Source organism: Magnolia sinica, chromosome 1 (genome assembly GCF_029962835.1).
Source record: "Magnolia sinica isolate HGM2019 chromosome 1, MsV1, whole genome shotgun sequence".
NCBI classification, from domain to species: domain Eukaryota; kingdom Viridiplantae; phylum Streptophyta; class Magnoliopsida; order Magnoliales; family Magnoliaceae; genus Magnolia; species Magnolia sinica.
This window is the reverse complement of record NC_080573.1, coordinates 18,669,770-18,690,968: the sequence shown is the minus strand read 5'-3', so window position 1 is coordinate 18,690,968 and position 21,199 is coordinate 18,669,770. Positions and strand designations below refer to the sequence as shown.

At 40.1% G+C, this 21,199-nt stretch overlaps 1 protein-coding gene across 1 annotated transcript; it reads right to left on the bottom strand.

Annotated features, from left to right (window-relative positions):
• Window positions 1-19,244, bottom strand: LOC131242030 (succinate dehydrogenase subunit 7B, mitochondrial). Its single transcript, XM_058240388.1, has 4 exons — window positions 19,102-19,244; window positions 18,918-18,992; window positions 5,139-5,241; window positions 1-190 (listed from the first exon to the last, which is right to left on the bottom strand). The coding sequence occupies exons 1-4, from the start codon at window positions 19,156-19,158 to the stop codon at window positions 108-110; spliced, it is 318 nt and encodes a 105-aa protein (XP_058096371.1). The 5' UTR covers window positions 19,159-19,244; the 3' UTR covers window positions 1-107.
• Window positions 19,245-21,199: the final 1,955 nt, after the last annotated feature.

Below are 21,199 nucleotides of genomic sequence, written 5' to 3'. Positions count from 1 at the left end.
AAACACAGACAAAGTTCCCCCTCCGAAATCTCCTATTTAAGGAAAGAGATGATGGGTTTGCAACCGTTATTAAAATGTCTTGGAACTGCATCACGTATGCATCTGTTTTACGCTCCACTGTTTTTAGCCTTTGCCTCTTCAACCGCTGCTTTCTTCATTACTGTTTTAACATAAATCTCATAACAACAGCCTGAAATAAAACCGGCAACAAAAACAATAAATTATCAGAGCCTCAGCTATAACAAGCATAAGCAAATGCATAATGCCTTCATCGATTGATAAAACTAGTGAAGGAGCGCCAAGAAATCTTTTATTAATTGGTATATTGCTATACAAAGTGGAAGGAAATGATAATATAAAAATTAGAAAATAGGGGAAAAAATCAAGAATATCACATGAAAACATAGAATAATGATGTTCACATGCACACATGTATTTAAAGAATAAAAACTGCAATAAAGTAAATCATCGCTATTGCTTTATCCCAGCTATTCAGGGTCTGTAAATTATATATATATATATATATATATATATATATATATATATATATATATATATATATATATATATATATATATATAATTGTCTATTCTACCATTAGAATCACTGAGAGGGACAGTAATTCACAGTATCGGATTTGCTGGATACACCAATTAACTTATTATTCAACTCTCTCAAAAAGGGGGGAAAAATCAACTTGGACGAGTTGTATCAGCTTGAAAATTTAGTAACTTAGTGGTTTTCAAAGTGTGTGCCCCAAACTTACAGCTGTCATCGATGTATCTTTCTTCTACCCTAGAAACCACAAGACTAAGGATTACTTCTATGGTTCTACCAAAGACACTCCACCTCTAAAGCGTAGTTCAACCAGTTGACTACATGGATCCTGGCAAAGAAGCTGAGAGAGCAGTTCCTTGGCTCCATCTCTAGGGGCAGAGAGCAGTTTGGTAAAGACCACACCCATGAATAGCCATGCCCATCCCCCTTTTTTTTCTTTTCTTCTCTTTTTTTTTTTTTTTTTTTTTTTTTAATTTTTCATTTTTTATTTTCTTTGAGTGGTAAGAGGTTTATTATGAAGGTCCCAAAAGGAAAACTAATAATATTAAAAGAGAAGCCACACCATAGCACCTCAGGCTTACCTTACATCAAGATTGCTTTCTACCACTGACCAAGCTTCATCAGAGTTACAAATACACAGACTCATTGAAGAATTTAGCCCAGAACAAAACTAGAAATCAGGCACTCAATTCCGTGTGGCTAAGAAGGCCAAAATTTCACAGATTTCCTACTTTTTCTCAGACTGGACTACCTTCCCATGCCTCCAAAAGTGTGACCATCAGGTATACCCTGCCCATCTACCCACCCAATATGGCATGTGTGCAGGATCCAAGAGGTCCATCAGGTCAGCCACACTATGCAGATGCCCTGGCCCAAAATCAGGCCAGTTCAGTTATACATTGGGCCACCATACACAAACCAAATAGATAGAGTTTTAAAAAAAATCAATTTGGCTGCCTATTTACTTCATACACTGGCTATCTGACAAACTGACCAGCCTGATTTTTGAGCCACATCTAAAACTGTGGACACCTAATGGACCACTCAGATCTGGCACATGTCATATTGGCACATGTGCTAGCACATAGGTAGGCAGAACCATACACACGTGTCAGCTCAGCAGATCCTAGAGAATTGAATTCTGCAGAGCCTTGCTGCATATGATGATGAAAGCTAGATGGTTGGGAATCAGTGCTGTCAACTAAAGGTTTCCTTGTTCTTATTCTTCTTCTTTTTTATTTTTTTTAATTGTTTTTTAAAGACAAAGGTTTACTTCTCTCTTGACCATCTGTGAATTTCATAGGACATTTGGCAAAACATCAGCCCTCATGGTGGTAAAGATGCCTACAATCAGTGTTTTGAAAAGCGCCAGTAGCGTAGTTTACCTACGATGCTACATAGCCTTAGCAAATAGCGTAAATCCCCTGTAGTGTACGTTATAGGGGTCGTAGCGTATGTAGCATACGTGTAGCATGCACAGCGTAGGTGGCGTGCGTGTAGCATATGTAACGTTCACTACGCCTTTTTTAAAATAAATGGTAATTATATTTTGTATTTTTAAAAGGTAATTATATTTTATATTTTGTACTTATACTCTCAACCGGTGGGATTTTAATTTCTTTTCACACTTGTGACTAGTGGTTTCAATTAGACATTATTAATTATAATTTGCTTAAAAAGTTGTTGATGTGATAATAATGTGATTTATATGTATTTGATTAGGTTTATGTATGTGGCTTCAATTAGGCATTATGTATAAGACATTAATAATAAATGATGATTAATAACTTGTTTGAACATGCTTATACTTGAAAAAATGAATCATCTTTTAGGCATTTTTACTTATATATTTTTTATTTTTTTCTTACTATTTATCATAATTTTTTTTATTTTAAATTAAAAAATAGAAGTATCGTGTAGCTTACGCTATACGCTATGCTACTTGTGCTACATGCTACAAAGGACTGAACACAACGCAACAAGCTACTGCTATTTAAAACACTGCCTACGATGCAGAAGAAATGTATGCCAAGCAGGGAGCTTTAAGACAATCTCTTATGGTGTTCAATTTCAGGGAAACTCATGTCATGTAGTGTGCTCTGCTTAATGTGAAGCAGTTTTGTGTTAAGACTGCCTTGATGATGTTGGCAGGCTAACTTCTTGTTGTAATCTTATTTTTGTTTTCTTAATAAAAGCCAGTATATCCTTCCAAAAAAAAAAAAAAACACAAAGATCAGCCCCTCGTATTATTCATGCTTGACTGCCTTCAAGACTTCTGTTATTGATCACATGATTTACATCAGATGGGAGCAGCTTTATGGGTGTCATGCAATGAAAGAGGGGATATGCTGCTGCCAGTTGAAGCACCCTTGTCATACAAGGATTTTATGGCGCTTTTTATGACTCAGGGGAAACTGCTTAGTGTCATGTAGGCTATTGATGAAACCGGAAAAATAAAGGCTATTTGATGAAACTGAAGTTTTAGCTGGAACTAACAGAAAACATTTCATGGAAATAATAATAATCAAGTATTTCAAACATTCGTTTTTTTTAGGAGAATAGTTGTGGATATTTGGGAAGAGTAAAATATGACCATATAGAAGCAAGGATGACAGAACCTCTACAATTGTCCATGTGAGATAGAACCAATTTGCAATTTCCATTTTCCAGGGGTACCTGGCTTCCTGAACCAGTGTCTTTGATCCACCAATCTATTGTTCATTTAGATAAGAGATCACTCTATGAACCTCCGATTTCTGACTAAGATCTTGTAAATCTGAATCCTCTCGAGGATCGTGAAACTCTATCAACAGGAAAGCATGTATGTTTTAAGCTCCTCACATCTCAAAAATTCTTCTCCTTGGGTTTCTTCTCTCATCCTTCATCATTGCCCATTCTTCCCCATCAATATCTTGTGTCCATCATTATTTTTGTTGAATCATTGCTATTAAATTTTTTGATCTGGGAAAAGCAGAAGACCCTGGACTTGACAGAAGCTGAAAAATGAAATTTCATGTCCTTTAGGAGGGAATATTCTCGAATTTATATCTGAATTTATGAGAGGAACATAATTTGTTCATTTATTGCTTTGATCACCCAAAAAAAAAAAAAAGGTAGAAGACTTTAAAGATTTCACACCTGCAAGCTTAATCACGGGTCCTAGCAAAATCTTGGCAAATAAACTAAGAAATGTCTTTGGAGGTATAATCTCAATGCATGAAGGTCCTGCATCCAGTGACAGATTATAAATGAGGCCATGGGGGCCCATGACTGCATCAATTTGAGTTAGAGGAAAGAAAGGCCGGGGGTCATATGCCGTAATACATGTCAACAAGGGTTTTTGGCGTGAGATGAAGTGGATGATTTAGTGTGTGGGCTTTGCACACTGAATTTTGGTTAACGGGTCATGTCATGGTCTCTTCAGGGTGGAAAGTTGAGTTCATGCATCTCACCCACAGTATGCTGATGGTACTCCACTTTTGCAATGCAAATTACAATCAGGTGTAACCTGAGAAAGACTTTAAGGGTGTTTTGGAGCTGTGCCAAGAGAAAAGCTTAATCTCCACAAGAACGGGTTGTTGGGCGAGATTGGAAGAGGGGGTCGTATCAGCTCTAATCAAGATATTTGTATGTTATGTCAAAAAACTCCCCTCAACCTATCTCCGTCTCCTGCTATGCATGGCAAAGCTGGTAAAAGCCTATGGGATGTTTGATAGGGAGCTGAATTATGCTGACCAATCTACCAATCTATTTCATTGTTTGGCTAGCGGATTTAAATATATTTAGTCTAGGGGTTCCAAGTAAAGGTATGAGTTTCAATTTTAAGGCATGGGAAGCTATGCACTCTGCGAGTTTTGCTTTTTACTTCTTGTTGTTGTTGTTGTTGTGTGTTGTTGTTGTTGTTGTTGTGTTGTTGTTGTTCCAAGTAAAGGCATGAGCAGGTTGTCTTGACACTAACCTTCAGAAGAAATCTGAGTGATGATGAAGTTGAGTTCTTAACCTTCATGGCCCACGTCAGATGTGTCCAGCCAAATTTAGGTAAAAGTGACAGATGGCTATGCTCACTAGAAAAGTCAAGGAAATTTTCTCCATTTACAAGTACTCATGTAACATATCCCATAATATACTAGGTAATAAACAATATTCATGGTGATATATAGATGTCTTTTTTTTTTGGAAGAGTATGATATGTAGATGCTTAATTATCAACTATCCAAATTTGTTTATAGTGAACGCACTTTAATTGTTAGAGAACTCTCATTTACCATTTGGACAGTATATAGCAAGAGAATTAAACAGCAAATGAGTTCCCATATTACGAAATCAGTAATAGGAAAAATGATATTAGCATTGTGCGAAAAGTTTTTTCGTAGTCATGATAACACTGTGCCCTTGGTGAAAACAAACAATCTACCAAAGATCCAAATTGTGTTCAGCTTAAAGGAAAAATGCATTTTAGATGAGAATTGAATGCTTCAGCAACATCAGCATAGATTTTTGAAAAAGCAGGAAAAACCCGCCAGTGTAAAACTAATGAATCAATTCTAGGTAATTAGTTTATAAGGAGTGGGTCAACATACCAGCAACAACAATAATTGTTAGGACATCTCCAACTCTTTTGAGCCGCCATACACTCTTCTTGTATGATTTGAACTTCTTTAATGCAGGGTCTTCTTCCAAAAGCTATTAAGATTAAAAGAAAGACTCAGTTCAAGAATAACATAATTAGTGTAATACAACTAGGAAACCTGAATGAGAGCCTTGTTGAACCAAAACAGAAATTTTAACTACACTTGAACACCAGCTTCACTTGCGTCTTGCTGGAAAGAGACAATGCAGTTCACAAGTACTGGTTCAATGACCTGATGCTTTTGTAATTAGTTATGACAAATAAATCCATCAGATTCCTCTGTATATAAATGAAGCAAAAGCATTCGGAACCATACCAAAAGCGCCGGTCCTTACAAAATAATACACTATAAAATATTGTGGTGCAAAACAACGTGACTTCACATTGAAAAGAATATGTTACAGAAGGCAGGACGTGAATTCATTGCAAGTGATAAAGAGTGCCTCAAATCAGCTGTATGAAAATCTACTGGATGAAGAACCTTCTGCAGAAGATAATGGTGGCCGTCACACATACACTAGAAAACTTGATGGGATGGTTTCAACATTAAGCACTAAGACATTTCTGGAAGTGAAGTATCAATTTTACTATAAATTTCAACTTCTCAGACTGAAGAAATAGTTAGGCACTTCGCATATCATTGTTTCCTGCCAAGTATCAGTTTATTGAGTGGATGTACGTTTGGTGTGATTTGGTATTTAAGTCAAACAAGCAACATTGCAAAAAAAGAAACCGAAAGGAAAACACATCTCAGAAAAACATAAAGGGAACATGGAGATATGATCAAAACTAATCCCGACTATTCACTGTACCCACATCGACTAAATGGACCTCATAGCTTTGTGCGCCACAACATGCTTCCACTTAATTTTGAAGATCAATGACAACTTTTTTAGGGTAATCACCCACAAGCTTTTCACCTGTAGAAATATCAACCAGTTTTCCCAGCATTGCATGTTGCAAATGAGAAAAGAAGTCTTGGAAAAGGAGACAACCCCCTTTGAGTTGTCAATGGCAGGGACCAAGAGGGACTTACAAGATTGATTTTGAATAGGTTATAGGAAACAAAGCACAGAGCTGGATGCTTAACTCTTTGAAGTCATTGAGGACTACATCAACATTACCCTGCTGCAAAGAAAAATGATGTTGTATGTCTAGAGAAGGATGCTCATGTGATTAGTGTAATACTTTTGCTATAATGCTAGGAACATCAGTGGTGGACAATCGCATTCATTGTCAATTTTATCACCATTAAAGATAGGTGCACCATTGATAAGTCATCAAAAGTACCAGTCATTTGAGCCTCAGATTTCAATTGAAAATTGAACCAAGGAAATATCTCTTCAACAATGTCCCTCTGAACTTGAGAGAATAAAGCTAGCCAGGGCCTTCTTTAAGCAGAAAACATGGCTACAAATAATGATGTTATTGCAGTGGCATCGAGACCAGGCTTCTTGGTTCAATCTAACAGGCTCCAAATTATGAAACACTACATATCATCCTAAAAATGTGGTAACCAATTGATTTACCTCAGTTGAGTTCATTAAACCAATCAAATGAAGATAATCACAGCTCAACTAAAAATATACTACTCAAAAAAAAAAAAAAAAAAACAAATATAGGAAAAAGAACCCCAACCTGAACCAATTGAACGAAGATTTTAAAGAAAGAAAAAAATTATGCTTTGGAAACCAGACCGGAATCGAGAGTTGGAACAGGTGGATTGGAACTGGACACTGAAACGGTCTGGTTCACTCGAATCCTGGGTCAATGACTAATCGTTTCCTTAAAATATTGTACATTACGTCAGTAAAACTGAAAGAGAAATTTTATAACATGGCTATAAGACCAGCCATGCTTTACAGGACAGCATGTTGGGCCCTTAAAGAACATCACGTTCATAGGATGAATGTAGCTGATATGAGGATGTTGAGATGGATGAGTGGCAAGACAGATACATTTGAGAGAATTTAGGAGTAGCACCAACAGGTGATAAGATGAGGGAAAGTAGATGTAGATGGTTTGGTAATGTGCAATGGAGACCACGAATTGCACCAGTTAGGAGTAAGTAGGTACAAGTTGAAGGATCTAAAAGGACAAGGGGAAGGCCCAAAAAAACTTAGGTGGAGGTAGTAAGAAAAGACTTGATTACCTATGGTCTGACTGAAGTTATGCCCAGTGATAGAGTGGAATGGTAGAAAAGGATTCATGTAGCCAACCCCAATTAGTTGGGACAAGGCATAGATGATGATGATGACATCAGTGAAACTCGAACCCATGTTGCCCTTCAAATGCAATGCCAAGGTATCATCCACTAAGCTAGAGGCATTTTTAACTTACTCTACTTCAAGTCGATACCCCAGGTTGGAGTGGTTCATCCCGGTCGGAGCAGTGGTTGGACTGGAGACAAACAGTTTGTCAAATCCAGTTTTTAAAACATTGTAAGAAACTGCTCAACCAAGCAAACACTTGTTCTAAATTAAAATATCATGGTTCAAAAACTTGAAAACTCTAACTTAATTTTATTATGTAATGCATTTAAAACTGTTTTTTTTTTTTTCAAGGTGTTTAAAAATGGAAAAAATAAATTTTTTTTTTTAAAAAAAGCAACAAACTGAAAAGGCATTAAAAGAAAGAAAGAGGTACAAAAGACGAAAAGAAAGAAAAAAGAAAACAAGAGCAACAAAAGCAAAGGTCCAACTGTTGAGATAGCAGAAGAAACCTAAGGACCTAAGAAGCTAAAATCCACCACTTTGAGCATATTAACATTAGCGGCCCATTCAATCAGCAAGCGCTTAGCCCTAGACCCAACACAACACACTTAGCAGTAGAAGAAGAGTTGTTGAAGCATTTGTTGTTCCTTTCTTCCCACACCGCCCACCAGATGGCGAGAATGGCCATACGCCATATAGAAGACTTCAACTTCCCTAAATTGAGACCATTCCAAGCAACTAACAAGTCTGCGGCTGAACATGGCGAACACTAACTGACCGAAAAAGCTTGACAGAAGTCCTTAATAATGGAGTAAATAAACTGACAGTGAACCATCAGATGATTCACCGATTCCACCTGACTCATGCAATTAATACAAATATTGGTGATCGGCATTCCTCTCTTGGCCAAGTTATCGATGGTAAGAATTCTATTATGCCCCACCAGCCACCCAAAGCAAATAACTTTAGGCGGAACCTGAACCTTCCAAATACACGGCGTGGCAACATGGAGATCCTGTTTAGGGGGATAAATAATCGAATACAAAGATTTAACAGAGAAAGCACCAGATTTCTCGAAGGGTCATTTAATACTGTTCGGCATGTCAGGAGAGATGGAAGAGTGTTGGAGATAATCCAAGAGAGTCACATACTCTATAGCTTCATTATCAGAAAGACTTCGAATGCATCTGATATCCCAAACTGTGGTTCCTGACGAAACAGAGCAGCAACTATTTATAAAAATTTCCTTGTCTAGGGAGATTCGATATATCAGGGGGAAGAGAAGTCTGAGGGGAGTATCAGCAAGCCAGATATCCTTCCAAAAACGAATGGAAGAGCCATTGCCCAGCACATAGGAAGCAGAATTAATAACCGAATGACTGATCTTGAGAATTCCACGCCAGATGTGGGAAGCCTTATAGTATGAAGACTTCCTCGGCCACCATCCGCCCTGAGAGACACCGTATTTCCCGGTGATTATCAGAGCCCAAAGAGCATCCTTTTCAACTGCAAATCTCCAAAGCCATTTCCCCAAAAGAGCCGAATTCATAAGATGAAGATTCTTGACATTAGCCCCTCCCTCCTTGAAAACTTTACACACCTCTTTCCACTCAAGCAAATGAAACTTATGCTTGTTTTCCTTCCCAAACCAAAGGAAATCTCTTCTGATTTTCTCCATATGCTTAAGGACCGAGCTGGGACATCTGAACAACGTCATAAAGTAAAGAGGGAGGCTTGACAGGGCAGATTTGATCAACGTCAGGCGACCACCCAAGGAGAGGTACCTGCATTTCCAAGAGGCCAGATATTTGTGGAATTTAGAGATAACCCTGTCCCACATATGCGTCGGCGGGACACCCATAGAGAGGGGAAGGCCAACAAAAATAGTTGGGAAAGAGTCAACACGGCACCCCAAGGAATCGGCGAATTTCTGGATCGAGAGGAGAGGGATATTAATGCCAAGTAGCTTCGACTTTCTCATATTGATCCGAAGACCCGAGATTGCTTCAAAGCAACGTAGGGTAGTTAAGAGGTTATCGACTTTTTCTTGAGAAGCCTCAGAGAATATGAGGGTGTCATCCGCGAATTGAATGTGACTGAGAGGATCGGACAGACCCGGCACCCCAATACCACACAGAATATTATTTTGTTGTCCTTTCTTCAACATTAGGGACAGCGCTTCGGCAACAATTAGAAACAAGAAAGGGGAGAGGGGGTCGCCCTGCCTTACACCGCACGAGCTTTTAAAAAAGCCTTTAGGAGACCCATTCAGGATAATAAAGAAGTGGGCGGACCCAACACAGGTGGCAATCCATTGCCTCCATTTAATCTCGAATCCCATCCGGCCTAAAATATAGAGCAAAAAGTCCCAATCAATATGATCATAGGCCTTAGCTAAATCTAGCTTACAGAAAATTCCCTGAGACTTGGACCTGTGACACGAGTGGAGCACCTCGTTGGCAATAAGGGCGCCATCCGTGATCTGTCTGCCTTGGATAAAGGCCTACTGATTAGGAGAGAATTTTGGAGATAATTTTATATGGGCCACCGATCAGGCTGATTGGTCTGTACTCTGAGAAAGACGCAGCACCCGATACCTTGGGGATAAGAGAGATAAAAGTGGCACCCAAACCCTTCGATAATCTACCTCGGAGATAGAATTCATGAAAGAACAGAAGAATATCCTGGCGGATAGTGTCCCAAAATTGCTAATAAAAAGAAAGCGGAAACCCATCCAGACCCGGAGACTTGTCCCCTCCCAGCGCGTCAATAGCTGCCTTAACCTCTACTTCAGAGAATGGGGATTTGAGAAGACATGCTTCTCCTTCTTTCAATCTGTTGAAATCAAGATAATCCAGCCGAGGGCGAATCCAGTTGTCAGACGATAGGAGGGCAGAAAAGTGGGAGATGGCGAGCTCCTCAATCTCCTTCCTGTCCTCGATTCTTATCCCATTCTCAGAAATATTGAAAATGGTCTTCGCCCTTGCGTGCATACTAGCCATGGAGTGGAAAAACTTTGTATTTTTATCCCCCTCCGCTATCCATTTGACACGAGATTTAATCCTCCACGAAGCTTCCTCTTCTAGAGCTTTATTCGACAGAATTTGGATGATAGCAATACGCCTGGACAATAAATGGTTAGGCCACAGGATTCCTTTAAAATCAGAATCCAGTTTCTGAAGTTCGGCGAGGAGCGCATCGAATTCAGATTCCCGTTTAGAGGCTTCCTCCTGCTGCCATTGCTTGATCTTGGATTTGAGGAGGCGTAATTTAGCAAGGAGGATATGGCCCGCAAAACGATCCACCTAAAAAAGAAACCCATCAGTCAATAATCTTCTGCCGAAAACCCTCAATCTGCAGCCAAGCGGAGTTGAACTTGAAAGGTTTCGGGCCCCAGTTTTCCACGTCCATACTGAGGAGAATGGGGCAATGATCAGACGTAGTGCGCGGAAGGGCCAACTGATAGGAGGACGAAAAGATATCGAGCCAGTCAGGGGAGACTAAAAATCTATCCAGCCTAGATTGAATAGGAGCTGCACGACCATTAGTCCAGGTAAATCTGGCACCCATCAACGGAAAATCAATCAGCTGCTCACTCTGAATCCATTCGGAAAAACAATGCATTGCAAAGGAGGGACTTCTTCTTCTGGAATGATCCTCCGCAAAGCGAGTAACGTTAAAATCTCCGACAACACAAAACGGACTTGGAAATAGACGTCTGATCTGAGTTAACTCATCCCAAAAAAGAGACCTAAGAGAGTTACTGTTAGGCCCATAAATAACTGAGAGAAGACATTGAACAGAAGAAGACTTATCTTGTAGAACAATGGAGAGTGAGAAGTCCCCCCTTTGGGACAAGATAAGATTCCACTTGGACGATTTCCAAGCAACTAGAATGCCGCCCGAACTCTCCACCACGTCCAACGATAGCCATTTTGCGTCGATAGGCTTCCACAATGAGAACAACAACTTGTCCGAGAAGGAGGAGACTTTGGTCTCTTGAAGACAAACAACATCAGGGTCTTTTCTGCTTAAGGAAGCTTTAATTAGACTTCGTTTATGCTTAGACCTCACCCCCCTGACGTTCCAAGAAATAATCTTCATGGAGTCACTATGCTTCCCCGGATACCCTGTCTTCTTGGTTTGGACATCAACGCAGAAATGAAACTTGAACTGGCTTCCAAACGTTGAAGCTCCCGAGAGGAAGACCATTTAGCCAACTGCTTTCCTAGCGATCTGCTCATAGAGATAGGTCTGCCTCTATTTTCAATGCACTGGAACAGAGCAATGTAGTCCTCCAATCTGTCTCCAAAAGACAGACCGAGGGACCGCCCCACCTTGCCTATGGCTTCTCTGATCCAACAATTCTTCTGAATCTTAGCTAACAAATCAGACCGATAAGTATCCGAAGTGGGAGGAAGGCTCTGAGAATTTGCTATCATCTGTAAAGGTTAGGGCATAAAAATGTCAGGCGACTGATTATCTTGAAAAGGGGTCAATAGACCCATCTCCAGATCATCGATCAGAGGATTTATAGAGGATTGGGATAGGTAATCCGAAGGGCTGTACTCGGAATTGGCCAGTTCAGAGGAATCCACCTGAGAGTCTGATTCCAACGATTGAAGCGAAGAGAACATAGCTAAAGGGATGATGGGGGTAATAGGGAGGCTTTGATGATTTGGATCCAGACCCGACCCATATCCGATAACACCCGAGTGCGCAATGAAGGTGGAGTAATCTTTGCCACCTGTCTAAGCACGTGTCGATCATTCGGACGAGAGAGCCGATCCCCGTCATCGTTTATCGCCACGCGTCCCGAATTACGTGTCAAAGGCAGGAAAGGAGATAGACCCTGAGAATCAGTCGTCAGAGATTTCTGACGACTACCAGTTGGTGACCGGGTAATAGGAGGATTTGCCGTATCATCCCCCGGAAAAAACGCAGCAGACGAATCCGACTGTCTGATCGTATCAGCAAATGGGCCACGCGTCATAATCTCTGAGGTCGTCATCAAGGCGCGCGAGATACGAGAGGGAGAGAAATCTGCAGAGGGCGGCCGAGACGGCTGAAACTCTCCACGTGGCACGATCGGGTGAGAGCTTCGGTCGCTTCGTCTGCTGGAGTTGTTAGATTGGCGAATCGGTACACCGCTGGAGTTTGGAAATTGTACTGTGTCTTCCCGGTTCGGCTGTTTCATCGATGGCGTCGGAGTGGGATCTTCCCTGACTCGCCAGAGATCGCCCCACCAAGGACACGGAGAATTCGGGCCTTCCATCACAACCCGAAACTCCAGTGTCTGATCTTCAATAATCACCTTCACCGACGCTGGTGAAACGGAACCTTTCGGTCGACGAACGTGAACTCTGATAACCCCAACCTCTTCTCCAAGCTTTGTCTTCTCATCTAACTCGAGAAAGGATCCAAAAAAGTCAGCAACAGCTATAAAAAACTCGTCATACCATAATTCCATGGGGATTCCCCAAACTTGATACCAGACATTTTCCTTGCCAAAAATCAAAAACTCCTCCCATCTCATAACTCTGGCAATTGGCCCGCCCGAATGAAGATGGCCCGCCATTAACAACATGCCAGGATTGATTACTAGACAAACCTGAATCCATAACTCTTGATAGCCAAGAGGTTTCATCTTATAGTTACCAGGGCAGAAGCCTGTGGTTTCAGAAATCCAGTCCCTCACTTGAGATAGTGAAGCACCTTCTTTACAAATGATTATCAGTGAATCTTTAATATTATCCTGAGCCTTCCGAAACTGGTCCATGTTAACCGAGATAGGAATTCCGATCCTTTCAGAGGAGAGATCGGAAGAGGGGGACGGACGTGGAGGGTTGGGGGGAAGATCCGAGGTGGCGGGTAGGGTATAAAGGCTGTGCAGAGGCTGATGATGATGAAGCAGGACCTTGAAGGAGGTGGCGGTCAACATGGGGAGGGTTGTAGGCAAAGGAGGAGTAGGGGGAGGAGAGGATGCGGGAGGAGGAGGTGGACGAGGTTTGGGTTTGAAAATCTTAGGGGTTGAGGAGGATGAGATAGGAAAGGGACCAAATTTGGCTCGCTGAACTAGAAGCGGACACCCTGCATATTTTACCCCGTGCAACATGTCAACTGCATGGGCAAGCTCCGCTTCGGATGACATTCAGACCAATGCAAAACCTCTGTATTTGCCGGTCTATCGATCTCTTGGCATGACAATGTCCATGACAGCACTAGCACGCCCGGAAACTCTTTCAATATTAAGGGGAAACCAACCTGCTGGATACCCCTTCACGAACAGGGTAGGGTAAGCCCAGCGGATCCTTGCCGCTGCTGCAACAGACCCTTTTTTCCAATGAAGGACTTCCTCCCATTCCTTCTCCTGTGCATTCTCTCGCAATAGCAGAGGCGAAACATCCACATCATTGCGACGATGGATCCTTGAGTTCGGAACAACGCCCTGAGATTTCCTAGGTTCATCTGATGATGAATCAGCCCACCGCTTTCTGAAATCTTCCTTCCGCATCGTCTCGAAAAGGTTACTGCTGGCGAACAATCGTCGTCGTCGTCGTCATCATCATAGTGGGTGTGGTTTTCTGGTGTCTAGTTGGGAGGAAAAAATTGTAAACAAGCTAGATAAGTAATTAAAACTGTTGTAAACAAGCTAGATAAGTAATTAAAGTACCAAAACAATACACAAATGTGCATTGTGGAGTTTTGCTTTTATAAAAGAAGTTGCCTCCTTGATTCTCAACCCAAGCATTTTATTTTATTTTTTAATAAAATTATGGCCAGTAGCTCCGTTGAGTCATGTCAAGTCGTCGCAAGTCGGCAGAGTTTTTGAGCGAAGTCAACTAGTCTTGTTAAGACCTGCCCAAGTTATGCCCCACAGTGGGTTTCCCTAAGACTTGGCTCAAAATCTTGTGCAGTCGATTTGACTTGGCCAAGTTTCGAATCAACTCACCGAGTTTTAAGAACTATGTTAAATATTATTACTACTTGTAAGAGGATGCTTTGAAACTTTTGGGAGGTTAACATTTGATGAGATAACAACAACTCTCGATACTTTTATCTAATTCAGCGAAGATGCTTGGTTGTTATAAAGAGCAAACACCTTTTATTATATATTAATGTTGGATTATATCCTCAATACTATAATGCTGCTAAATAAATCTAGCATATGTTAACATACCATATTATTATAACTCAATTGTTATAATAGAATATCAACACCATCATCTTAAACTTTCTCCCAGCAATTTGGGGTTGGCTCTTAAATGGTAGGTTGGCAAAGTTTCATGATCAACTGGCTAACAGACATCAACCTTCCACTTTCACCCAGGCTCTAAAAGCAGCCATGGTCGAGGGATGGAATATCTTTACAGCAGCTTATTAGTTAAGATCTTGGAAACCTAAACTGAAAGAACAGGAGGATTTTCTTGACAACAGCAGATAAATTAGATCTCAAAACGGATATTGAAAGATAAAAAATTCTTATTGGTTTTGATAGACATGGTTATAGATCCACGAGAGCACCCATACACCCTCCAAAGCAACAACATAACACAAATTTGAAAATTATAATTAAAATTCTGTTCAAGAGGGTAAATCTAGCTCCAAGTTGGGACTCTTGCAAAATGAAGAAACCTATTCCAAGAAATTAATTTGCTGCCAATAGCATCATCATCGTTGATTGTAATCAACATATGCACTAGATATTAGATAGTGCTTGATTGTAATCAACCCATGTAATAGTCTATTACATTGTGCCTAAGGGATTTTTGTGCTCTTATCGCCAGTCCCAGGTCCTGATAAAGGAGGGTTGAGTCAGGTTGGAGCCTAAGTCAAACTTATGCCATAACTTGATGCCAATAACATAGAACAAGGAAAGAAAAGCAAACAAGTCTTCTCAATTTAAATGTATGGCCTTTAGAAGCCTACAGTTTGGCCTAACTTTAATTCCATGCATGGGATCAAATGTGATTCCCAACAATTGATCTAAATGATGTTTGGGGCATCCAATTGCAAATATGGTCCCAAGAAAGCAATGAGAAGAGAGAGAGAGAGAGAGAGAGAGAGAGAGAGAGAGAGAGAGAGAGAGAGATCAGGCCCAAGAAAGTGATCAAAACTGCTGATCGTCCCCTGGAGAGATCAGATGGCCTGGTATGTCAATCATGCAGGCTATGGGATCCACTTGGAGCCTATTTCAGTGGTTGGATGTGCTCGCTGAGGCTCACCATTGTAACAAATTATAGCTAATAAAAATCAAAATGAAAGTGATTAAATGCAAATAGAACCAGGAGTGCCAAATTAATGAACCAAACAATCCAAAAGCAAACTAACCAAGCATAATCTAACTTGATAGGTTCAGGCCACTGCTAGTGAATCATGAAACAAGAACCAATACATCAGCATATGAACAGACCAGCTACCTGTGGTTGAAATGTCACCAAGATGAGTACACTACAAACATGCAAGAGATAGGACCTAACTTGTACATTGAAAACAAATAGCTTTGACAAAGATATGCACCCTGCTTGACATAATAATTTATGATAAGGAACCCTTTCCTTTTAACATGAATCTGGACCATGATAAATGCTCATACATCAAAATTAATCAAAGAAAAGCAACCTGAAAATTACAGTGTTTAAAAAGGTAAAATGACAGTATTTGTTGATTGAATGACACATCTTGGTGTTCCCCTTGGCGCCAATCACAGGCTTCTTTCTATGTAGGATCTGGTTGTTTGAAAGTTTCAAAAGAAACTAGCATCATGGAAGAGATCGTATCTCTCATTTGGGGGCTGAATTACTCTCATGAAGTCCACCTTATCCAATCTTCCTACCTGGGAGGTGTAAGAAGGACACATTATGCAGTAAAAGTCTTTTCGAGCATGTTCATAGATTATTATTAAAAGAGTTAGGTTCACTCTTTTGGAAACCCACTCATGGGTTAGTGAAGATTCTGTCTTAGGCTTTGTTTCTATGAACATGTTTTTGCATTTAATATAGCAGGTTGCATGGCATTTCAAAGGCTGTTTTTAGAGTCAAACCAACATCGAATTTTAGTGAGAACCGAGGCTGAGATTAATAAAATTTATACATGTCTTCTACCCCTTGCCATAAGAAATCCCTTTGAAGATTCTCTAGCTTATCCAAGACTACTTTTGGTTAATGACATAAAATAGATAGGAAGATTGGAGAGACCCGATTTGATGAGAGTAATGTATCCTACCATAGACAAGTGCTTGCTCTTCCATTTAGATAACTTCCTCTCAAACCTTTCAATCGCCTCATTCTAGGAGGGTTTGGAGGGCTTCCCTTAACAAGGTGGCAGCCCCAAATAGGAAGAAGGTAAAGAAGCAACATCACATCCAAAGATCCCCGCAAAGATGGATATACCTCTTCAATAGATAACCCAATGTCTAGCATCTCAATCTTCCTGACATTTATCTTCAGCCCTGAAACCTCTTCATAACACCCCAACATCTTCCTGAGATTATCTACCATTGCTACATCTATGTCGCAAAATAGAAGAGTGTCATCCAAAATTTGCGAATGTGTTATACGAGTCCTATCTTGCACACCCCAAAACTTACACCCCACAAAAAAAAATAAAAAAAATAAAAAAAATAAAAAAAAAGATGAAAAGTAAAATGCAACCCAAGAGGGCTGGAGAAGGGCTCAACAGCCTCTCTTATCATGAACGACTAGATCAATTCTCAACTAGCCATTGAATAGCTTATGCCATCATACGCTACACACCAATTTGCATATGCCATATGCTACGTAACCTACTTTACACACTACGTAGCTTACATTAAAAATATTTTTCACTAAAACAGTAAAAATAAAAAGATAAAAATAATAATAACATCAAGGTGTCCCCAACCCTTTTGAGGCGAGACTATTTCCTGCAAATGCATGCGATCACCGGCAAACCACGTGCGTCAGGTAATCTCGGGAAGGGGAATCGAACTCACGTCTATGGGGAGCACACCCACAACACTTGCCATTTGCCCAAACCTCGCGCGGGTAAAAAATAATAATAATAAAATAAAAAATCAATTAATGTTTTTAATGATTTGTTATATTTTTATTTTCAATAAAAATTAGTTAATCTTTTCAATGATTTTAGTAAAATAATATAAGTGACAACATTAAATAAGTTCTATTGCCCTTTTTTATCTTCATACTTGATCTTTATCCTTTTCTCCTATTATTTCAAGTTTTTTTTTTTGTTGCACCAAATATTATGATAATTCATTATTGATCAATCTAGTTTAGTGCAAAATATCATGAGTTTCGTAATATTTAGTGTGACCATGCGTAAACCTCAATTAAAAATCTAGATGTAGCATGTAGTTTATGCTACATGTTATGCAGCTTACACCTCACACTTTAGAGCGGTGAATGGAACGCAACACACGATTCACTATCTAAAACACTATTCTCAGTGTGCCAACTTTCACTAACTGATCTTCAACCTTGTTGGCTTCTCTCACCAGATCTTCAACCTTGTTGGCTTCTCTCACCAAATGCCTGAACTTAACTTGATAATTTCTGCAATTCCCCAAAGCCTTGTCTAATAAATCAGCTGTTTTCCATGTGTTAATTCTGGAAATGGCCCAACCAATAGCATTTCGCAAGTCTCCTACAATGGTCGGGTACAAGTTGAATTCTGCTAATACTTTAGTAGCCCAAAGGAGGCTGGCAGCTTCAGCGAGAACAGAAGGTAGTTTGCAATACCCAAATTGGAGATTCCACAGACTGCAAAACTGTGTAGGCCCACTATGACAAGCAATGATCTCTATCCAGTTTCCACAAGCAGGCTTGATGGTTCAATTATCCGGACCATTGATCTGTGAGGCCTCACCTTCGATGAGTGATGCCCCACAAAATTCTCCTCTATTCTGAAAAAGTAACCTATCAAATTGCGGGCTACAAGTAGACAGTCAAGAAGAGAAATACATGATGAACATCTTCAACTGAAATGAAGTCGAAATATCGGTGGCTATGATCTTCCAGTCTGGAGAGTTCAGGGGCATGCTCCACCCACAGCGGATGCAACAGATTGATGGTTTGGGTTAGTGAACTGTGGGCCTCAATTGTCAGAACTGAGAACCCAAAGTCTCTGATCAACGATCCCATAATTCCTCATCAAACTTATGTAATTATAAGAGTAGATTCCTCATCAAAGAAGAGCACGATTTAAATAAGCGAAGTGAGCACCGAGAATGAGTGCCCCCATCTTTCACCAAAAGACAGCAAGCTTTTCATATGCGTAATTTCAAAAACCTGTTTTGAGATGCGCGTTAAGATTCCCGACATTCATTACTGGATATTGGGAGATACTTGCAAAACGACTCTACACACCGTGCACACAAAAATCAGATGTTCAATACGAAATATGAAGAATCGAAGTCTAGATGCTCGAACCAAATCCAGAGAGAGCAGGTAAATAAATCCCTAATACAGAAAATGAAAAAAGAAAGGGAGAAGCAAAGAAATGTAAATTTCTTTTACCGCTTTCTCGCGAGCTCCAAGTTCGAGGTGGAAACGACGGCGAGAGAGAAGGAAAGGATCTTCGATCTTGTTTGGCTGAAGAATCGAAATCCAAAGGTTAGAGATATATATATATATATATATATATATATATATATATATATATATAGAGAGAGAGAGAGAGAGAGAGAGAGAGAGAGATGACCTGAGAATGGATTTGGAAACGGGAAAATGGGGAGGCCTTCGAGAGTAGAAATGCCATCTTCTCCTTGCTTCAATCAGGGAGAGAGAGATTTGCAGCCGAGAAGAAGAAAGTAGCAGTTTTTTTTTTTTTCTTTTATTTACGAGAAATTTACGACTGTGGACCCCACCTTGTATCCAGTGGTTTTTACGAAGCAATACAAACTTAACATACGCACCAAGACCTCCTCGTACGGACACCGAATTTGAGGACGAAAATACCCCTGCCTTCCTCGTGCAGGCATGCAGAGACGAGCGCTGACGGACGGTCGGGCGATGGGAACTCATGCGGGGCTCACTGTGATGTTTGTGAGAAATCCTCTCCGTCTAAGTTCATTCATAGGGTCACAAAGACCTGTACGGAGAGGAAAAACAAATTTCATAATGATCCAAAACTTCTGTAACCCCTAAAAGGGTTTCAATGGTAGAGGTTTAATTCCCCACTGCCTTTTACAGTGTGGTCCCCTTGCTAGCTAGATCTATCTTATTTTTCATCTCAAGCCTTAATATGAGTTCGTCAAATAGATGAACGGTTTGGATATAACATATAGCTCATAATGAGACCCACAAAAATCAGTGGGGATTAAAAAGGGAAAAAAAAAAAAAAAAGAAAAAGAAAGAAGAAGAAAAGAAGCCAGCGAGTTGGGGTCGACCGGGCTGGGACCCGGTCGACTGGGTCAGAGCTCGGCCTATGGCTACGGATTATAACCGTAGCCATAACTATAATGCTATACACTTTTTTCTCTCTTTTTTTTAAAAAACTTTATTTTTTATTTTTTACATGGAGATCTTTTTCCCCCTTACATTTTTCTCTAATACATAATTATGTAAATATGTATATACAAGTATATAAAAATATTTTTCTATCTTTTAATTCATTTCTTTGTCTATTTATTTAACAAGCATATCTCCTAAACCAGGATGATTTACTTAACTTACCACATATAATTTTGAGGTAGGAGAAGCTAATTTAGTCAACCAACCTAGTTATTTTTTAATATTCCACCAGATTAGAAAACCTCTTTTAACTCTTCTTTTCAACTATAAATGATGTAATTCTCCATTGCGATATATAAAAAACGATCGCTTTGAGAAAATATTAAGTAGGGCAAATTAGAAAATTGATCGAGGGAAACATGAAATTTAGCAGGGAAAACATGAACACACACCCCCACACACTCACACTAGTGGAATTTCACCACCTACGGATACTTGAACGCTTGACCGGGTGTTGAAACTCCTAAGAGTCTACCACCCGAGCGGGGCAAACTGAAATATGAGTAGGGCAAACTAGAAAAACAGCGGGACAAGCTGAAGTATGAGCGAGACAAATTAGAAAAATAGCAGGGCAAACTGCATTATGAGCAGAGCAAACTAGAAAAACAACAGGGCAAACTGAAATATGAGCGGGGCAAACTGAATTATGAGAGGGGCAAACTAAAAAAACAGCGGGGCAAACTGAATTATGAGCAAGACAAACTAGAAAAACAGTGGGGCAAACTTAAATATGAACGGGGCAAACTAGAAAAACAGCGGGGCAAACTGAAATATGAGTGGGGCAAACTAGAAAAACAACGGGGCAAACTGAATTATGAGCGGGGCAAACTAGAAAAACAGTGGGGCAAACTGAATTATAAGCGAGGCAAACTAGAAAAACAGCGCGGCAAACTGAAATATGAGCTAGACAAATTAGAAAAACAGCGGGGCAAACTGAATTATAAGCGGGGCAAACTAGAAAAACAGCGAGGCAAACTGAAATATGAGCGGGGCAAACTAGAAAAACAATGTGGCAAACTTAAGTATGAGCGGGGTAAACTAGAAAAACAGCGGGGCAAACTAGAAAAACAACGGGGCAAACGAATTATGAGCGGGGCAAACTAGAAAAACAGCGGGGCAAACTGCATTATGAGCGGGGCAAACTAGAAAAACAGCGGGGCAAACTGAATTATAAGCGGGGCAAATTAGAAAAACAGCGGGGCAAACTGTATTATGAGGGGGGCAAACTAGAAAAACATCAATCAAACGAAAGGAAAAACTCACCATCAGTTAGTAGGAGCAACTGC